This window comes from Cyprinodon tularosa, unplaced genomic scaffold (assembly GCF_016077235.1).
Source record: "Cyprinodon tularosa strain WSP-4 unplaced genomic scaffold, ASM1607723v1 ctg166, whole genome shotgun sequence".
Lineage (NCBI taxonomy): Eukaryota > Metazoa > Chordata > Actinopteri > Cyprinodontiformes > Cyprinodontidae > Cyprinodon > Cyprinodon tularosa.
The window spans coordinates 2,389,170-2,410,387 of NW_024038493.1; the positions used below are offsets into that span (position 1 = coordinate 2,389,170).

General features: G+C 37.3%; 1 protein-coding gene across 2 annotated transcripts in view; it reads left to right on the forward strand.

The window, feature by feature from the left end:
• The window catches only part of LOC119780802 (receptor tyrosine-protein kinase erbB-4-like), a 465,078-nt gene that overhangs the window by 364,018 nt on the left and 79,842 nt on the right, over positions 1-21,218 (forward strand). For both annotated transcript variants that reach the window (XM_038280976.1, XM_038280977.1), the window contains exons 15-17: positions 935-1,089; positions 6,536-6,580; positions 13,333-13,465. In XM_038280976.1, the coding sequence (XP_038136904.1) occupies positions 935-1,089; positions 6,536-6,580; positions 13,333-13,465 (333 nt within the window). The remainder of the gene's footprint in view (positions 1-934; positions 1,090-6,535; positions 6,581-13,332; positions 13,466-21,218) is intronic.

Sequence of the window (21,218 nt, forward strand, 5' to 3'; positions counted from 1 at the left end):
TTTCTGGCTGCCCCCCCCCCCCCCCCCCCCCCCCCCATGAGAATAGAATAGGAGCAAGAGATGAAAAAGAGAGCAACTCCTCAATGATGCACACAAGCTGGTGACTTTCAGATGCTGGTCACAGCTGAGTAGTAAATAACACCAGAGTCAATCATCCACAGCCGTCCAAACATACATGCGGATGAGATTACATTGAGACATCTGTATGCATCCGCACTCGCGCTAACACACACATGCACACCCACAAACATGCGATGTGAGAAATAATGTTTATTGATGGCGTGTGCCTGGATTTGTCAGGCCCGGAGAGGCTGTCCATCAGGTCACCATGGTAGTCATTAGCAGCAGAGCATGGAGCCAAAACTCCTAGAACATCTCCCAGACAACAACTCAAGCATACGCATACAAACACAGCTATAGCTCCGCATTTTATCCGATTCTCCGGAAAACACTTCCCCTCCTTCGCATTCGTAAATACACAAAGAGTACAGTTGGAGGTTGTTTTTTTTCTCACTTTCATCCGTACTCACACTTCACTACCCGTCTTACTTATTCATCACGCGGCTGCAGCTGAGCTTTTTGCTCGGTTACAGTTTATCATCTCCTCCGTCACATTCACTGTGCGGTGCTTTTGACATGACCTGATTTCCCATGCATTTTTGTCAATTTCTGCAGGGCTGCTGCAGAATACACTGGAGGCAATTTAAATCTGCGTTTTATAAATGGCCGGGTAGATTTCTGCCGGGCTAAATTAGCCCTTGTTCTATTTTGTGTGACCTAACTTTTTTGCTGCATTACTTCCTCCTGTTCTAAGCTTGCTTTTCTTTGTTCAACTGGCCAACTTATCCTTTTACTGTATATTATACCTCTTTGCTGATCAGTCATTCTCATCAGTTTTGTTTTTTTTTTTTTGTTTATTGTGCTTAACTCCCAGGGCCCAGACCAGTGTGTAAAATGCCTTCACTTCAAAGATGGGCCCAACTGTGTGGAGAAATGCCCAGACGGGTTGCAAGGTGCAAACAGCTTCATCTTCAAATACGCCAAGGCCAACAACGAGTGTCATCCCTGCCATGCCAACTGCACTCAGGGGTAAGAGAGGACTGATACATGTAGACTGGCTTCATATCTCTTGAAGTTGATCCGTTTCTTTTATCTGATCAATGACTAGTCATGCTGTACTGAATCCTTTTTTGACATCTTGCATTGAGCCTTAAAGAAAAAAATAAGATCCCATGATAACAGAACCAAGGATAAGAAACCTGGTTGTAGCTAAAGCCTTCGAGGGGAGGTTGATGGGATCAGATGTAGCTCAGTAGGAGATATTACTTTAGTTTCAGGACTAATAATAACAAAAACATATTTTTTGATCATACCAGAAAGTAAAAATAACATTTATTTTGTGAGGTTTTAGACCATAATAAATAATCATATCTTATTTATTTATGTATTTACACCCCTTGTCATCCTCTAGCAATACACAGAAGCATTTCATGCAGATTATACGGGCAGATTGGTTAAATGATTTCTATTTAAGGAATATTAGCTGATTGCATCCAGTCATTGACTTGGTAGGATGAGCTTTTCCTTGATTAGCGTGAAGGGACAATGGATATTTAGTTGTATTTTGTCAATGACTACAACTATCCCTCATGAACATGCATGTAGCGACAGTGGAGAGGAAAAACTTCCCATTAAAAGGAAGAAAACTCGAGCAGAACCATTCATTTATTCAGTAATTCATCCATTATTTCATTTAACCATAGGTCCACATATCCATTCATCCTACCAAATTCTAAATTACTTTAGAAATTTACTGAAGTTTCCGTAAATTTTAGACTGTATAAATATCAGAACCAGAATCAAGATTAATGGCTAGGTTTGTGGGCATAAAACATTGAATTTGACTTTAGTTTTCCATTGCTCACATCATCAACCATTTAAACTATAACCATGTTTTATTGAGGGAAAGTTTTAAAAGCATACAGCAACAATGGAGAGGGAAAACTCGCTTTTAAGAGGAAGAAACCTCCAGCAGAACGCCTTCTACAGGGAATGACTGGGGGTTGAGCAAGACAGCAGCAGACATACAAAAGGAACATAGAAGCATTCATCCCTAAATACTTTTCATCTTAGAAAAGGTAACGGGAGACTAACTCAAACTAGCCAAACAGGAACAGAACAGATGAACCTTTTCCAGTCCCTTTGAAGGGACTGGCAACCTATCCAGGGTGTACCCCGCCTCTTGCCCATTGACTGTTGGAGATAGGCACCAGCACCCCTCGCGACCCCACTCGGGGCAAGCGTGTCAGATAATGGATGGATGGATGGATGGATGGATGGATGGATGGATGGATGGATGGATGGATGGATGGATGGATGGATGGATGGATGGATGGATGGATGGATGGATGGATAAAGTTTGAAGTGGAACTAAGAAATATTGGAGTATTTGAGAACAGAATTAGATAGAAGTAGAGGAAAAGAGATCCCTATGTCCTCCAGCAGCTTAAGCCTATAGCAGCAATATAGAGATAGCTCTGGATAACCTGAGCTACTCAAACTGTAAACTTTGTCAAAAAAAGTTTTAATTACCGCTACTATTAAGGTAGACACGTTGTGTGCTAAATAAGCATGTAGAAACTATTTTTAGGATGATATGAAAATAAAAACATATTCAGGTCAATATATTGAACTGGTCTTAAATCGTTCTAGCCTTCTAACCTAAGTTCTAACCTTTTTTAGAAACTTGAAAGTCAGCTACTGCTGTCCCATTTTGATCGATTAAATAAAACATACTAAGCATTTTTGCTCATCTTTTAAAAAAGATACAATATATGTATTAAACTTGGATGGAGTCAAATTTGATTCTTCAAGATTAAACAAACGTGGTATTTTTTCAATTTTCTCTTTTTCTGTTTTCGTCAAAATGTGTAGCTTTTCTTACCTTTTTTTTTTTTAAACTATCAGTTTAGCAATTTTTTATAGTTAGATTGTAAACAGTTAATTTTGATAAAAATGCCCCCAAAAGACAGATTGTGACAATTATACCCCAATTAGTTTCTTGGAACAGTCAATTTTGAGAGGTTTGGTGTTACAGTAATAAAGAAAGTGCTGACTTCAACACAACGATTTCTAGCTAATTAGCTCGTTGGTACTTTGTTAATCTGACAACAAGGCTACTCTGACAGGATCTCAGTTGTCACTAGTTTCAATTCCAAAGTAAGCCAGCTCTCCTCATTTTCTGGCCAATTTGTTGTGTTTTGTGTGCTCTAACACAGTAATTCAGGAAATCTTCTCCTGCAACTTCCCTGCTGCTCAAAACCCTCAACACACGCATCCAGATTTAATGAGCAGTGACGAGTGTGCCATAATCACTTCCTGCTTACCTGCTGTTCCATCACCTTTCACTGAAATACCCCTCTGCTTTAGCAGTTGTTCAGATAGCAAGGAAATAACATCTACACAGTAATTTTGGGAGTTTTTTTTTTTTTATTGAAAATAGGCATATCTTTAAAGGTCTTTACGTATTTTTGGCAGCTTAATATTTTTAATAGATATTAATACTAAACTTTGTTCTACTTTGTTTCTACTTTCTTTTTATTAATAAATGTCACTTTTGGATATTCCTTCTATCATTTATCTTAAGGGGTGTTTCCTGATTCACAATTGATGGAAGTACTGGGCTTAACAGCAGGTTTTAGATTCCATAAAGCATTTCTATAACAACTTTTATTAATCAGTCAGTTTTTCTTATAATTAAGTTTGCAAGGAGATTAAACTTCTGGAAAGGGCACCATATGGCCTAAGAGAAGGTATAGCAAGTGCCAGGCAGTGGCAGAAGCATCCAACAGTCAGAGAGGGTAACCTGAGAACTGACAGCAGGGCTGTAACACGTTGTTCTGGCATGAAATGTATTTCTTGTAAAAGTGAAATCTGTTTCATCTAGCACCGTCCAGCTGTTCATCCTATAAAATACTGTAAGTGAAATCCTTTCTGAAAATGTGTTTGACTAATAAAGACTGGGCTGCCTTACAACTTTCAGTTATAAAGGCTTTAAAAAAAGCAACTTTTTAGATGGTTTGAATAGTAAAAGCTTAATATCTGGTTGAAAAAAAGGAAACTGGATATGAACAAGTGATATTTTAAAGCAGGGTCGGATAATATTGATAAACTCTGTAAAGTATGATTAGATATTTTTAAGTGACCCTGTCTGCAGTCAGATGCCTCCAAGTTCCTCCCTCTCTTTAACCCCAAATGCGATCAGACAGAGAAAAACATCCTCTAAAGAAGTGGGGGTGATTATTGTGAGGTAATCCCCGATCCAAACAGAGAACCAAAATAGAAATATATAGATGTCCTATAAAATAACTAAATCTACCATTAAAAAAGTACATTTATCTTTTCATTTATTAATCAAATACCTTATTCAGATACCATTAAATTGTAAAATGCACTGTTTGATCATTTAAAGTCCCTATAAATAGTTAAAGGTATATTTAAGAACAAATAAATAATTAAATGTCATAATGAAAATATGGAAAAGTTAATATGATTAATTACCTCTAGATGGAAAGAAATAATATAGAGCAGGGGTCTTCAACGTTTTTCAGGCCAAGGACCCCCAAACTTATGACAAGATGGAGCGGGGACCCCCTAATTATATATATTGTATGAAATTGTGTAATATCAACCTGGTCCTATAGTCACTTTATTACAGATGGAGTAATGTAACTAAAGTAATCCCTCCCTGGGATTATTAAAGTATTTCTGATTCCTGGTTGATGGGACAGGTGTTGTGAATGAAACGGTGCCCAGCTTGAGAGAGCTCCTGTGTGTCGCTGAATGTGAGCATTGATGACTGAAAGACATCTTCTGCCTCCATTTATCTGTTTACTACAGTGTGTTGAATTCATAATAATGTGGATTTAAAGTTTCGCAACCCCCATGCAGTGCCTCCGCGGACCCCCTAGGGGTCACGGACCCCCTGTTGAAGACCTCTGATATAGAGTGAAGTAACTTTGTATTTTTAAGGGGCTGCTTGTTTAATGCATTGTTTTCGTTGGGCCACAGGCTTAAATGTTTGATAAGTAATTTTTAAAAAGTCTATTTTAATATCAATGTTACAGTTAAGGAGTAAAATAGACAGTTAAGTTTAAAGCTATTACACTTTAGACTTGAATTGTATTTCATTAACTACTAATTCTATTCACACATAAATTCGTTTATCCATCATCCATCAATCCTCAAACCATCCATCCATCCATCCATCTACCAATCTATCCATCATCTATCCATAAACCCATCCATCCATCTTCAATCCATCCATCCATCCATCAATCCACCCATCCATCCATCCATCCATCCATCCATCAATCCACCAATCCATCCATCCATCCATCCATCCGTCTACCCATCTTCCATCCATTTTCCATCCATCATCCATCCATCTACCAATCTATCCATCATGTATCCATAAACACATTATCCATCCATCTTCCATCCATCCATCCATCCATCCATCCATCCATCCATCCATCCATCCATCCATCCTCTAAATTGACTTAAGAATAAACTGAATAGTCTGTAAATCATTAAATGCCATGTATCTGGGCATAAAAAAAGGAAGTGCACATCGGCTTTTCCAATATCAACGACCATGTAAACTAAACTATATTACAAAAGACAAGATAAATGGCAGTACAATCAGGTGTGGATTTTTGCAAAGAAATTAACTTGAATTGGACAGATTGACTCAACCCCAATCAATCAGAAATGTTGGGAACAAACAAGGAAAAAAAGCTGTTAAGCAGAGAAACACTGACAGAGCCACTTTATCTTTCCCTAACATAGGCAATCACTCAGTTATATAAAAGCACTGGCATAGAGCTTAAAGATGTTTATTACTAACTTAAAATGAAGAAAAGCCTTGTGAAAAGCCTTGTTTTCTCTGTGTGATTACATTATTATTTAATAAAGAACAGTGTAAAATGAGCTAAATAAAGCCACTGTCAGAGGAATGTCCTGCACAAAAAGGCCCAGCAGAAAACTGTGTCACACCAGAACATATTAATCTAGAAGCCACCTACACCAACCTGACAGCGTATCTGCACCTCGAAAACAACATCACACTCTGTACCTTTCGGCAGCATTTCTGTTTTTTAGGAAATACACAAAGGAGGATTATATCACCTCATTCCTGGATAGTCTATATAATTTGATTTAGCTGTGGATGGTATTTACAGTCATACATTTTTCTATATCTGGTGATGTCGCTCAGCTTATACAGTGTGACAGCTTTATGCCGACTAGTTTTCTTAGACCACAAACCCTTTCAAATATGGAACAAAACAAAAACAGTACCCTCGAGCCCAAATACCTCTTCCCTGTCACCTTGACAAGTGGTCAGCCATTTTTCTATAGCCCTCCCCTCAGCGGTCCGCAGACCCCTGATTGACGTAAAAGAAAGGCAACATGAGGTCTGCTCATAACCTGTCCCTGATTTAATAGCGGTTCTTTGGGGTTCTCTTCCCTGCAGGTGCATCGGGCCAAGACTCCAAGATTGCGTCGGGATGATGGACAGGTAAGCAATCTCCAGATACATCCGCCGACGGTGATCTCGCCGGCTGGAGAGACCACCGTCAGGTTCTGCCAGAACTTGTTAAAGTTCCTGTTAAACCCTTTTCCTCTAGATGCTCATTAACAGAAGGGTGATGTGACCTAGAAATCTTTTGTATGCTTGCACCAAACTTGGTGCCTACTGAGTAAAGCAGATTTCTAGATTTTTTATACCCAAGGCTTTACTCCACCCAAAATAAAAAAAAATTATAATAAAACAATAACATTAAAACAAGGGTTAAAAGGGACAGGGATTTTACTTTTTAGCTTTTTTTTTATCAATCTTGTGTTAAGTCAGAGATTAGAGGAAAAACTTTTCAAAACATTTCGTGTTTTCTGATTGCAGAGAATTTCTGCGATGTCGAAGTTCTGAGTTCTAAGTTTTTCTTTAAGCCATTGTGAAATTATTGGGGACTAATAATTATTAATAAATTATTCAAGTATGCCAATGACTTATGCAACTGCGTCTGCCTGAGAAAGATTAACCTGGACTTCAAATGGCATTGTTACAAAATTTTAAAATCTAATATAATTATTACTGCCAATAGATACTTCCCAGAATGACTGTTTTGCTACAATTTCATTCAGTATCTCATCTTTGTTTATATTTAACACAGCCACCGGAAACAGAAATTTACTTAAATCCAACTGCAGGCCGCCAGTAGATCCGAATTTAACCACTATGGTCTTTACCACGCTGGACCTCATGGCAAATGTTCTCTTCCTACAGGCAAAAAATTACAGCTTTTGTCCTCTGGGGGGAGCTAAAACCGAACAAAACTGAAAGTTCTTTATAACTGCTTTAAACTCTGCAAATAAACCATGAAATAATTGTCAATATTTTGAAATCTAGTTGTCATTGATGTCATGATTGGTTTAAGCGATCTGACCCACATTCAGAGAACCACTCAGAGACCAACGGAAAAAGTTTAACAGGTTTATTAAATGTTGGTGAATAACAGAAGTTGGATCTGGAACTCAGTGGATTGGTCAACCGGAACTGGAAAGTCTGAAAGAGAGATCACAGTGATCAGTTCAGGGACTCTCGAGGGGGCTCTTGTCAATCCTTGAATCCAGCTTGTGGGGGTTTATCCAGAGAAGAGGGAACTCATTAGAGAGTGGACAGGCAGACATACGTTGGACCCAGAGGAGTAAAGGAGCGGACTGTCACTTGGATTTCAGATGAGGACTTGAACGGATCATGTGGAGGTTTTCCCCTGCTCAGCGTGAACTCAGTTAATCCTTCCAGGGGGAGAAGGTCCAGGTATCCAGTAACTCAGGAAGGCTTCCTGTCGAAGAGCAAAGACAAAAAACTAGATAAGACTCAGAGAAACAAAGCTTAGGTTACACTCTGCTAATCTCAGCTTGGCTAGAGTACCCAAAACTGGCAAACACTCTGGTGTCGAGGTAGTGACAGCCCACTGCTCAAATACTCCTCCAGCAATGATACAACGAGCCACAGGTGTGCAGAAAGGACCAACATGGACAGGGCACCACCTGGTGGTGGAGAGAGAAAAACATACAAACAACCCACACAAACTGGATTCCTAAAAATTAAACATTCTAATATAAAGAAAATAGGTTTCGATTAAGTTAAATTAGATAAGTTATTTGTATAATTTATGATACATTGGGCATTTCACTTCTCTACATGCATCTACTAGTATGAATCGGGATTTTCAAGGACAAATATATCAAATGATGATGTAGAGGTCTCAAATATCCATGTATCAAATATGATACACTTGATGTTAAAAGCTTACATTTCTATGTACCATGTATTTCTTTTTTAATGGCTGCCTATAAATCAAGTCTAAAGCATACTTTGATTAAATTGAAACAAATTCTTCCTTATTTCATTGTATTTAATCAGATTAAGCTGTATTGTATAGTACTGTCATTGACACCGTATGTTTCATATTTGATGCATGAGCTTTGAGATCTCTACATCATCATGTGATATTTTTGTTGTTAAAAAACTTAACTGTTATAACCAGACACATAGAACAGAAAATCTATAATACATTGTATATAAATCAAAAATCTTTAATCGCAAACGATACAAATAAAAACTTTTTTTTTAGTTAAAAAAAGAAACAGTTTTTGTTCATATTTTAGGCCTTTGAATTAACTTGTTTCTTATTATATTGATTTAAATCACATTTTAGCTGATAGAATTGTATGATATCGCATCATATTCTTTATTTTATGGAATCTGATTAAATAAAATCATATCCTGCCTAATTGATTGAAATAAAATTGTTGGAATAGTTTCATTTAGCAACATATTACACTGAACTGTATCCTAATATGTAATTTGATGTGAAATCCTATAAAGTTTACATTCTAATTTATGTTGAAAACCTTATACAGAACTAGATATCATAGCATTAAATCGAAATCTATTAAGTCATATCACATTTTAAAGTATCGTTGAATCTAAATATTAGATAATAGAAAGTAACTGCTTAGTTACTCTGACTAGTAACTAGTATATTTGATGGGCAGTGACTGAATTACTGACTTTTTTAGGCAAGTAACTAGAAATAGTTACTCTGTTACAGTAGTGTAGCGAACACTGGTGAAATATCAATGGAAAGATTTTAAATTTGATACACACAAGGGATCATCTACGACATCTGATTAAAAATCAATCAACATTTGATTTCCCTCGGGTATAAATAAAGTATTTTATTTGAATTGAATATGATTCTAATAGCAAAATAACAGATGTGGGTGAATTTGAGACCACTCTTTTCTCTGAGTTCTTAAAACAGCCTTGTCTCTTATTTCGCATCTGATGAACCAGTGCTGCTTCTCCTGCTTTAAACAACTTCCTCCTTATTTCCGGAGTCTTTTCTCTCACCCACTTCCGTCCTAACCTTTTGGGGTTTTTTTCACTGCCAGGTCGAGTTCTTTTTTTTCTCTCGTAAAATTTTTCACCAATGTTTATCTTTCTCTATTCCTGTTGACGACTTTCCTGTCTTGGTTTCTCCCCATCTATTCCCCTTTCATACCAACTCCGCTAAACTTCAGAATTACCTTTTATACAGTAATAATTATGTCTGAACTTGGAGCCTGTTGCTAAATTTCAAGCTTCCGCTACCTTAAGTTTATCACCATCGATGTAGCAGATGCGGCGACACCTTGCGCCGCCGTAGCAAAGAGGGACCAGTATCTTCCATTAGCTGCTAAGGGCTTTTACAACTGATCGACTTTTGATCTTTAGAAATTGAGGCAGGAAAGTTCTGGCATTTGAAGGAGGGTGAATATGGAGCAAAGAGGAAGAAGTGGAGAGGATTTGTAGGGACAAAGACCAATGGAAGGGCAGGATTTAATAATAGCCTAACAGTACCTACAAGTGCATTTGCTGTATAAAATGGCAAACGCATTAGTGGTGTCATTAGGGATGAGACAGCGCTTTTAACACGCAACCTTTTTACATTTCCTCAAAGCTCATTTTTCCTCATATTCAGGGGGAGAAAAAAAAGCTTTTTATAAAAGGAAAGGTGGTTTTGATAGCTTGATAGCTCACATTTTTCTTCACCTGAGGAAAAGAAAAATAACAAAAGTTTAAGTTGTATTTGTAGCCGATTCAGAATGTTGGTTTAAACACAAAGAATAGTAGGGGGTGGGGGTATGAAAGCTGTGAATCGTCCACAGAGGTAGGCAACATAAATATGTGATGTCAGACATCCTGTCTTAGCCTGTTAAAATAGGACCATTCTTCTCTTTTTCATGAATACTTGTTCCAAATATTTTTGCAAAGCTTTTCACCTTAAATGGTTAAAATGTTAGTTTCTTTCAGCACTTAGTAAAAGAAAATAGTAAAAATCTCCATATAATTTGATGTTGGTAATTCTGTATACTGTAGATAATATAGTTGAACTGGTATTTAAATATTTAAGTTAAATAATTTCCAGAAATGAGTTCTAAATGTAACCAGTGTCTTTCTGTTTTAGCACAGAATTATCAATATGATTCTTACTTGTGAAATGCAAGAATTTTAAGACAAGGAATTAGAAATTATTTATGCTAACATGCTTAAACACAAAAAATGTAGTCTGATCTACAAGCAAAAAGATTACTTAAAAGGATTCTATAGTTTTCTACCATATATCTAAATATCTGATTCCAAACACATTCACACCCTCTTATATTTGTTTAAGATCCCATAGTGGGTTTTATCTTCATTACTTGTTACAAGCCTGCAGCAATACCCTCACTGAATTTCTTACATTTCCTCTAATTGGAATTTGCAGGGCTTGTTTAAATAAGTTGGTTTCCTTACATAGAATTTCCTTTTAAGTTTAGTTTATACATTCTTGTTAGGGTTAAAGTTGGGGTGTTGTAGTTTTTACATCCCTTTTTCACTCTCTTTGCCCTGATCTTTTAATTCCTGCAGCAGATTTACATTAAACATATAAGAATTATGTGAGATTAGAAATAGAATTTAACACTTTAATTTAACTATCTGTCATGATTTGGTGTGGGATTGAGGACCCAAATGCAGAGGCAAGTAGGCGGAGGTGAATTTAGGTGGGTTTAATGAGGTTAACAGGAACTGAGGCAGGAATTAAAAAATCCAACAGAAATAACAACGAACCAGAACCAAGGAGACATCAGGGGAAAACCAAACTCTAGGAGCCAGGGAGAGACAAGGTAAACAGACAGACGTTAGACGAGGATCCAGCAAACAGGAACTGAAGAGGGAGGGCTTTTAAAGGGGACAGAGACAAAGAGAGGGCTAACGAGGGAATTGAAAACAGGTGAGGACAGAGCAGAAAACAGAGCAAGGGATAGAGGACACAAGAGGGCAGCAGAGGACAACAAATGGAAAACCAAGACTGCGACACTATCTAGAGAAAATGGCACAAAGTAAGCACCAAGCCTCCTATTCAAAGGTCCAAGAGCATAGATCTTTGTGATTCAGTAGCTTTTAAAGTAAGTAGACTCACTTCCTGTGTGTGCTACCTTAGCTATACATGTATGTGCCACAGACAGGGTGTCATTGTTTAACAACAGATGTTTCCTATTTACATGTGCCCAATTTAAACATGGGTTTATGTCAATGAAACAATTAACCATGAGCTTTTTACATATCACATTTTCTTCACTTCAAGCCTAAAACCAGCGCTTGCTTATGACCAATGAAAATGTTGTTGCCAAGTCCAGCAGACCAATAAAATTAGATTTGAAAAAATCAAGAAAGAAAAATGATTTTTTTATATATAGAAAACAGCAAAATTACTTTTAAAACTTGTTTTTTTATGAAGTTTCTTGAAATTTTATTTCTAGTTTGCATGAATTTTAAATTTAGCTAACAAATGTTCTTTGATTGCAACAATAATGAATCAAAATTAGTGTTGCACCGATACCGATACCAGTATCGGACAGGGCCCCGATACTGCACTAAAATGGTGGTATCGGTATCAGCGAGTACCAACAAATAGGGCACTGATACCATTTTGAGAGCCAAACGTTTATTCAACTATTGTCACCCATCCCAGATAGGCAATAAAAAGTTCTATTGGATTCTCTTTGTATTAGTCTTTTTCTTGCTTCACAAAGTTAGGCAGCACCTTGACAAAGCCAAGATGGCAATTATTTTACATCCAAGTAGTCTGCAGTTCTTCATATATACACACACATTAATTTTAAACAGATCGTATCGGTATGGTATCGGTATCAGCCGATACTGCACAGCCAGGTATCGGTGTTGGAGCCAAAAAATGGCATTGGTGCAACACCAGTCCAAATTCACTCTATAAATAAGTTTGTTCATACCATATTCAATACAACCTAAGATAAACATAACACCTAAAACAATCAAAAGAAGGACTTAAATTGCTTTTATAACAATTAACTAATCATTTCTGATAATTTCTGTTCATTTTAAGATCAATGACAATGACAACAAAATGCACAAATCAAAAGTAAAAAGCGTTTTTTCAAGATTAGAAAGTATTACTAGTGTATCTTTAATCATCGAAGTGTTTTATTCTCTATGTTCTCAGAGTATTTAAAGCTCTGAAATATCAGATTAAATGGATATTAACTGATCAACTAAAGTTAAAAAGCAAAACTCTTCAGCGAGTCTTTTTGATTCCGGCTGAGAATCAAAGGAGGCATGTATTTGGTCCAAGATTCTTTGAACCCAAATCCTACTACGGGGAAAACAAACCCTGTCGTCACAATCGGATCTAAGGGGACTTTCTGCTGCTGCAAACAATGTTTACAAGCTGCAATTCTTGCTATAGGGGCTGCTGCCTAAATCTTCTCGTTTCTGTTCTGCTTGCTCTTTATCTTAGATCTTAAAGAAAAAAAAAGTTAAAATCTCCCTTCAAACATTAATGATGCGTTTTTTGCTCTCCAGCGCAAAGCAATTTCTAACTAAGTTTCCAACGAGATTGGCAGACACCTTTGTATGTCTGCAAAAAAACTAATGCAAAAATATTTTGCTTGCGAATCAAGCTCAGCTCTTAAAGTTCACAACAAACAGCAGACCCCTGATATTTTAAAACATGAAGAATAAAACCTGATAGAAATAGAACTTTTAATTTAAGTTTGGAGACAATAAATTCTTTCTTTATGGTTGAAGAGGTTTAAGATCATCATTAGGGGTTAAGCTGACCTTTGTTCAGTTTAACTGCCTTACCACTTATTGTTATTTATGTGTTTTTTTTTTTTTTTGCTTTTTCACTAATTCTCATCCAGGACGCCTCTAATAGCAGCTGGTGTCATTGGGGGCTTATTCATCATCATCATCTTGGCGCTCAGCGTTGCCGTTTACGTTCGGCGCAAGAGCATCAAGAAGAAGAGAGCCTTGAGACGCTTCTTGGAGACAGAGGTAAGAGTTGAGTCCATAAAGACATAAAATGTTCACTTCAGCAATGATAGCTAAAGTAAAAAATTTGTGAGTGAAACAGTGAGACTTCAAATGTTCACTAAAACCTTACAGTTTAATGTTACTGACATGTTTTGACGTTGGTATTGTTGCTATTTTTGCCCACAGTTTTTATGAATATTTTGCGTTTTCTATGCTGGTGAAGATTCTCAGTCATCCAGGTCATACTCATTCCAAAAAAGTTTAAAAAAAACAGTGCGTTGGACTTTGTTTCCAAGTTTGAAGATGTTTCGCTTTCCATCCAGCAAGCTTTTTCAATTAAAAAAGAATTGAATTTTCAATATAAATTGAAAAAGTTTCCTGGATGGAAAGCGAAACATCTTCAAACTTAGAAATAGTTTTTTTTTACTTTTTTGGAATTTTGCATCTTCGTTTATCTGCAATAATGAGAGTCAATAGATTAAGTTTCAGCCATATATTAAAAAGGCTATCCTACGGAAGAGGATTAGGGCCACTAAAAAAAAAAAATAAGTTAACTGATTTTTACATATTATTTCAGTTTAGTGTGGGAAAAAAGTCGGAATTCTGACTTTAATCTCAGAATTCTGACTTAATTCTGACAATAAAAAAAGTCTGAATTCTGAGATTAAAGTCAGAATTCTGAAAAAAAGTCAAAATTCTAAGATTAAAGTCAGAATTTTGAGATTAAAGTCAGAATTCTGAAAAAAAAGTCAGAATTCTAAGATTAAAGTCAGAATTTTGAGATTAAAGTCAGAATTCTGGGAAAAAAAGTCAGAATTCTGGAAAAAAAAAGTCAGAATTTTGAGATTAAATTCAGAATTCTGAGAAAAAAGTCAGAATAATTCTGAGAAAAAAGTCAGAATTCTGACATTTTTCCCATACTAAACTGAAATAAATTTTAAAAATCAGTTAACTTTTTTTTTTTTTTTCAGTGGCCCTAATCCTCTTCCATACCATGCAGTCATGTATACACACACACACACACTAAAACCACCCCCCATGGACATGGACAATACATGCACCTTAGTTTAGTTTTGTCTTCAATTTAATATTTCGTTTTCAATAACACTTCAGTGCAATATTCAATAACTCAGTGCAATATATATTTATTAATGTTACTTCTTCAATAAGTCAGTGCAATATATATGTGTACATATATACTCTTACCCTTTATATAGCTCGCTCTTAGTTATAGAAAACATATTTATTGTGCAGGAATAAGGTCTTAGCTCTGTTACACTGGTAGCCAAGTAATCAACATACATTTCATTGTCAAGATTCACCTTCTGTTTTTTTTGTGCAATGACAATAAAGGAAGTCTAAGTCTAAGTCCAGTATGAGATACATTAACCTTCTGTACTGTATTCAGCATCGCTATTCGCTGTCTTAAAAGGCTCTGGATGACGTAATGAAGGATAAAAAGGTGAACTGAATCTATTAGTTAGCAAAACTTCTGACTGGACTGAAATGTTTATACAGGGCTTAACAGCCAAAAACACAAAGAAAAAAGCTATATAAAATCTAAGAAAAATTAACTAACTGAAGTTAAAACAAAACCAACTAAAAACACTAGGGGTGCTATGCAGCGGCCTGCGGTGAGTTCAACACAGTGACCGCTGAAGTTGAAAAATCTTAACGTTTCTGTCATGAAGTTAAATCGGTGGCAGCTTGGATTGACATCGAATGGGAGATTTTGCATTGAAAAATTAAACATTGAAATGTCAATCAATGACAATTCAACCATGGAAAATTCAAAATTCCCTCTTAACAAATAAAACCTTGTGAGGATTCTGTCATTTTTAGCTGCAGGATTTTTTTCAAGAGAGATGATTTAAGTGTCAGTGCAGAGTTCCTACCTTCAAGCTACAAGCTCGCACTTTTTTTGTGTTTGTGGGTGGGGCTAAACTAAAGGCCCCTTCAGGGTCCTTATGTTTTTCCAGTACTTTTTGTCTTCTACCTGCGCTAAAATGGTGGAAGACTCCAATTCAAGTGCTGCTGCTAAACCACAAGTTAAGGTTTTAACTTTATTTTGGCTGTATAAAACAAGTAATCCAGTAAGTTTAGTTTCAAATTAAGCTAAGTGACAACCTAAATTTCAAGACTAGAAAAGAAGCTGACGTTTGCTATGGAGTTAAATTGATGGCCCCTGAAGGAGCCTTCCCTTTAGCTCCGCCCCTAACGCAAAAACACTGCCAGCTTGTATAATTAAGGTGTTACTGCCATTACCCTGCAGTAACACACTAATCATCGCATATTGAAAAAAAACTGCAACTAATAAATTCCTTAATTTTTACTTCAACACTTTTTTGGGGGGTAATGTTGAAATGTCAGTGTTTGCATTTTCAGTGTTGGAACTGAAGGTGTTTAGTTTTTCAGTTTCATATTTGATGTTAGTTGAAGCTGTCACTGATTTAGCCCCATAGTCTGTGTAATTGCAAAGCGGCAACCAATCAGGGACTGGTTGTGATTGAAAAGGCTGCTCCGCACCACCCTACTTCACAACCATGTCTAGTCCCTGATTGCTTTTTGTGACATGAAAATACAAAAGGCTTGCAGTCTCATGCAAATTTTGCTTTGCGTACTTCTTAAGGCTGATTTATACTTCGAAACTACGTCGTCTGCGTAGGTGTCGCAGTGAACAAAAAGACGTCCCGGCCCCCTCCACAGACACTCCGCTATACCGCAGACAGGAGGCCGGCTTGTTTTGTTTTTATGACTGAAATTGCGTGAAGATGGACCAGCTAGAAGAGCGAGGTGTGCGAGAACGCTGGGACCCTTTGTCCACCTGGATCCCCGCTCTTTTTCGCCGTCATGTCCCTCCGTTGTCGGACAAACATTGCTCCCACTTCCTCTCCGCCTCGGTTGTATCTCGACCCACAGCGTATAGCGCAGACCACGCTTAAATACATGGCATAAATTAAAAACTGCAAAACACTAACCTGACTCCGCCAGATGGATTTGCTCCGCATATCCATCTGGAAACCTTCGGTTGAAGTAATTTTGGGAAGGGGCGAAAATACTGGTTAGCTGATTGGCCTATGTTGGTGATAGACGGGCCAAATAAACCAATCAGATCAACTAAGCATATGACGTACTAACAGCCAGGCTACTCTTGCCGAAACCAGTCGGGAGAAGAGCAAAAACATTTTTTCCTCTGAGAAAAGCCTCCAGAGCAGTGTTTTGCTCTTCTTTCAGTGAAGAAATACTCTGTAATTCCGATAAAACTTGCTCGATAGCCACACTAACGCTAGTTTCATCGGCTGAAGCCGCCATGTTCTTTAGACTGAACTGTTGCGCTTCTCGTTGCGTCACACCTCAACCTGCCTCAAAGCCAACGCTGAGTGGACGTTCGTTTGGTGAACTGCTCCAAATTTTCTTCAACGGAGAGTCTCCAGACTGATTAGCGAGTGAAATCTTGAAAGCTCGCGAGATCAGGATGGTCTCACGAGGCTAGCAAAACACTGCTGCAGGGACCATAACCAGGCCTTTAGGTGGGGCAGTACTCTATTGTCACTGTGCAAATAGACCTGCAAGAACTAGCCTTTCCCCTCGCTCAAATTGCAACTTTCTTTTAGCCGCACTCCTGAGCCACCCTCTCCATAGAAATAACATGTAAATGGTACGTAATTTGCATTCGGTGTGAATACACTTTATGGATTATTGAGACACCAGTCACCACCGTGCAATAGTTGGACGTTTTTTTCCTCCTTTAATAGGCTCTATGCACAGCTCCACTACTTCCTGAATTTAAGGCAGCTCCTTTGTTTCCTGTCTTTCATGATTGGATGCACTGATTAATCCAGGTGTGTATGACCTAAGTAACTGGCCAGACACACCTGGATTAATCAGTTCGTCCAGTAATGAAAGACAGGAAACAAAGGAGCTGCCTTAAATTCAGGAAGTAGTGGAGCTGTGCATAGAGCCCATTTGGGGGGGTGAGAATGGAGACTTTTTAAAAGTTGAAATAAGCATACCTTCCAGACATCCAACCTTGAGCAGGTGCTTATCCAAACCGTGGTGTGTGTAGGAGGTTTTTAAAATTCTGCATGTCTGCCATTGCCCATCGATCCAGCCTTGAAGAGGGGTTCATTTCTTGGAAGCATTAGGCGGTAAAGTAGACTTTATATTCACAGGAGCGAGTGGAAGACGGGCCGTGCCAGAGAGTGTGGAGTTTGCGTGCAGGGCTCACAAGGCTTCCTTCTCTCTTGTCTTGTGTTGGAGCTCCAGCAGTTATGTCATCAGTGTCATCAGCGCGGCCCACTCGAGGGCAGGCTGCCTGTCAGTCTGCATTAGTGTAATTTACAGGTAGAAGCCGCAGTGTTATAGACAGCTGTCAGGATGGAGACGTGGGGAGGGCGACCGCAGGGCAGTTTCAGCCTCGCCCCGGCCGTACACATCCATCTTAATCAACTCGATGGTGTTCCGACAACAGCTTGACCTAGAGGGGAAGCGGATTTGCTAACGCACTGTCACTGGCAAGGTTCTGGCTGAGAGGGGATTCCTTTTGCTCCTTTTGCATCTTTCTTGATTCATCTCTTCCTGAAAGGGCTGTTGAGCCTCGTCATTTTCTCTGAGGACACTTAATTGGGGTGTAAAAGCAATTAGGTCTAATCAAATCTTAAATGCTGCAGGTAGATTGGCCTCAGGGTCATACCGCAAGTTTAATTTACTCTACAGTGTGTTTGTGCAAGCACAGTAGTGCATAAATCCTTAAGGTGATCGTCTCTTTTTATAGGTCACGTTGTTAAGACCATTAAAAAGAACAGGGAGGAAAGAGAGCTGTGGCTGAACATTAACTGCTAGGATTTCTGCCTGCGGCGACATAAAAGCATAATTTGTTACAGTCATCATCAGAGGTGTCAAATAGAAAAGTACAAATATTTTATTACCTTACTTAAGTAGAAATTCTGGCTATCTATACTTTACTGGAGTAATTATTAGACAACCTTTTATTGCTACTCCTTACATTTTTTGCAATTATCTCTACTTTCTACTTCTACTACATTCTAAAAAAAGACACTTTAGTGTTGTTTCATTTAAGGTCGGTTTCAAAATGGCCTGTTGGTATTAAAAAAAAAATAAAAGCATCAAAATAATTAGTTTCATCCAGACAATAAAATTTTCTGTGGTTGGACTTGGTACTGCAGCAAATAAATTCAAGAAAGTTAAAAGTTAAACTTGACACTGTTGCCATTACAGTAGTAATACAACTAAAGTTAATTACAAAAATGTTCCTTTTGTACTTAACTTTTACTTTTATACTTGAATTAGATTTAAAAATGGTACTTTTACACTTTGAGTTGAGCAAAAAGCTTACGTTGATACTCTAACTTCTACAAAAGTGTTTTTAAAGAGTAGGATTTATATTTATGCTAGAGTAATATACATTAATACTTTTGACACCTCTACTCATTGCTGAAAGAGAATTATTCCAAAAACATGATTTATTTTATATTCATTTGTGCTGATTTTACAAATGTTTCAACTTTCATACGCAGTTTTATCTAAGACCTCTATTTTCTAAGACAATAATTCATCCCTCCTATGTAGTTTATTTTAATTTGTAGTTTGCAGTTTTTGTGTTGGGATGCTAATCAGAAAAGGTGGGAGATTGGTGGAGTGAAAGAAAGGGAAGGGGTTTGGTTTTAAATGTATCTAATAAACTTATGAAAGAGCTTGCTGTGGTCTAGTGTCATAAGCTGCTGCAGTTTTAAGGAGACTTTAGCCCCGCCCACTGATCAACTCACATCCTCTCTTAAAGCTTTAGAAGCCAAACCAGGGATATACTGTAGAGTCTGGAATTACTCACCCATAAATAATAACACATTTTTTTTTAAAGTTTTTTTCTAGCTTTTTATTTAATGATCATATTGACTTAAAAAAAAAAAAAGTTAATAAATAAAAAACAGAAAGACTTTTTTTGACTTGTTCTGACAGACGCAGCCAATCAGATGTCAGGGTTTCTATGGAAATAGCTCTAGTCCCACCCACTGATTTTGATGCGTGCAGTTGACTTTTTAAATTTTATTAAATAAATACAGAGTTAAATAATAAAATAGATATGTAAATTTATATTTTTTATTAAATTGAATTATTAATTAATTAATCAATTAAAAGGCATGTTTATTTAATGGCACATTTAATTATTTAACGTCAAATTTTAGAATTCACTGGTGCATTTAGACTTAGACAGATTTTTGTTCATTTTGTATACTCGAGTGTAAACGAAAAGAAATTTTGTTTAAAACAGCTTTAGACAATTTCATTTTATTAAAGTGCAGCCTTGAAAACAGTAATAAATATATTTAAAAAATGTAATAAACATATGACTGTATATTTACAGTTCTAATTTAATTGTTCAATCATCAAATAAATATTTGTGCCATTAAATGTAATTATTCAATGTCATTTTTTTTTTTTATTTCATGGTATATTTATGTATTTCCTAATATGTTTGCCTACCATATATATTTATTTCTTTGACCTATTTAACCCTTCATACCGCCATTGGTGGCACAAACAGTGGTTAGTTTTTGGTGATAGTAAGCTATATGCCCTACTTCTCTACTTCCTTAATTTCAGGGAGCATCTTTGTTTCATATCCTTCATTATTGAACAGACTGATTAATCCTGACCCCATAATGAGATTGGCTAGACACACCTGGAATAATCAGTCTGTCCATTGGTGAAAGACGGGAACCAAAGGAACTGCCGTAAGTTCAGGAAGCCTACTATATTTCATGACAGTCAGGTTGGTTTGGATTTGCAATGGATGATTTGAAAATTCAGTTCATCTTTGTCTCCTAATGAGTTGGATTATCTGAAACAAAGTGTATGACCGAAAAATGGTGAAACAAAAAGAGCAGCTTGTGTCCTTATCAACAAGTCCCATCAAAACGTAGCACTGTTCACTGTTGGTCAATGACATTTAACTCTGAAGAGCATACATTCAAAATGTAAAGTTTCATAGTGTGCAAGAATTAAAAAGATGTCTCTCTGAAAGTGCTCCCACTGACTGGGAGACAAAAACAAAAACAGAGCAGCCTGTGTCAGGCTTTCCTAGGGCTCTTCTTTCAGCCTGACAAAACTATGCGTTTCACACAGCCGGCGGATGCGGCCGCTCTATTCAAAGGTATAATAGAGCTGACTCCGTTCCGGTGAATGAAGATCAAGCTTGTCTGGATGAGGGATTTTTGGGGACAGGGAAAGCTCAGGGACTCCCTCCTCCTAACCCCGCCCCCCCCCCTTATCTGCCTCAGCTGTTTGAAAGAGAGAGCTCGCCTCTTGTGTCAGACTGGGAAAAGATGCCTTCAGTTGTGTTCTCAGAATGCTACCTGAGCACTCAAGCATTATTTCCATATCAAGGACATGTGTGATGGCTGTTGCACTGTGTTGACTTGCAAAACACACTGCTAAATCCTTTCTTTATTGTTTTTTTTTTTCCTTCTGATTAAAATTTCTTTTTCATTTTCTGTCCTCTTATGCTTTCTGTTTTGTTTTTCCTCACCTAGGAACTGAGAAAAAAAACACTTCTTAACCCTTTATGAAAAAACTCTCATCCTTGCAAGAAAAGCCCCCTTGAAAACAAATTACTTTTCTCCATGGAAAGATCGCCACAAACATTGGACCCGCCACACCGTTGCAAGCTCTAAACTTTGACCCCTGTACACTGAAGCGAGACTAATGCACTCAGGTTCGCCTTTTCCTTATTTTCTCAAGGTCCTTCTTGTTCTTA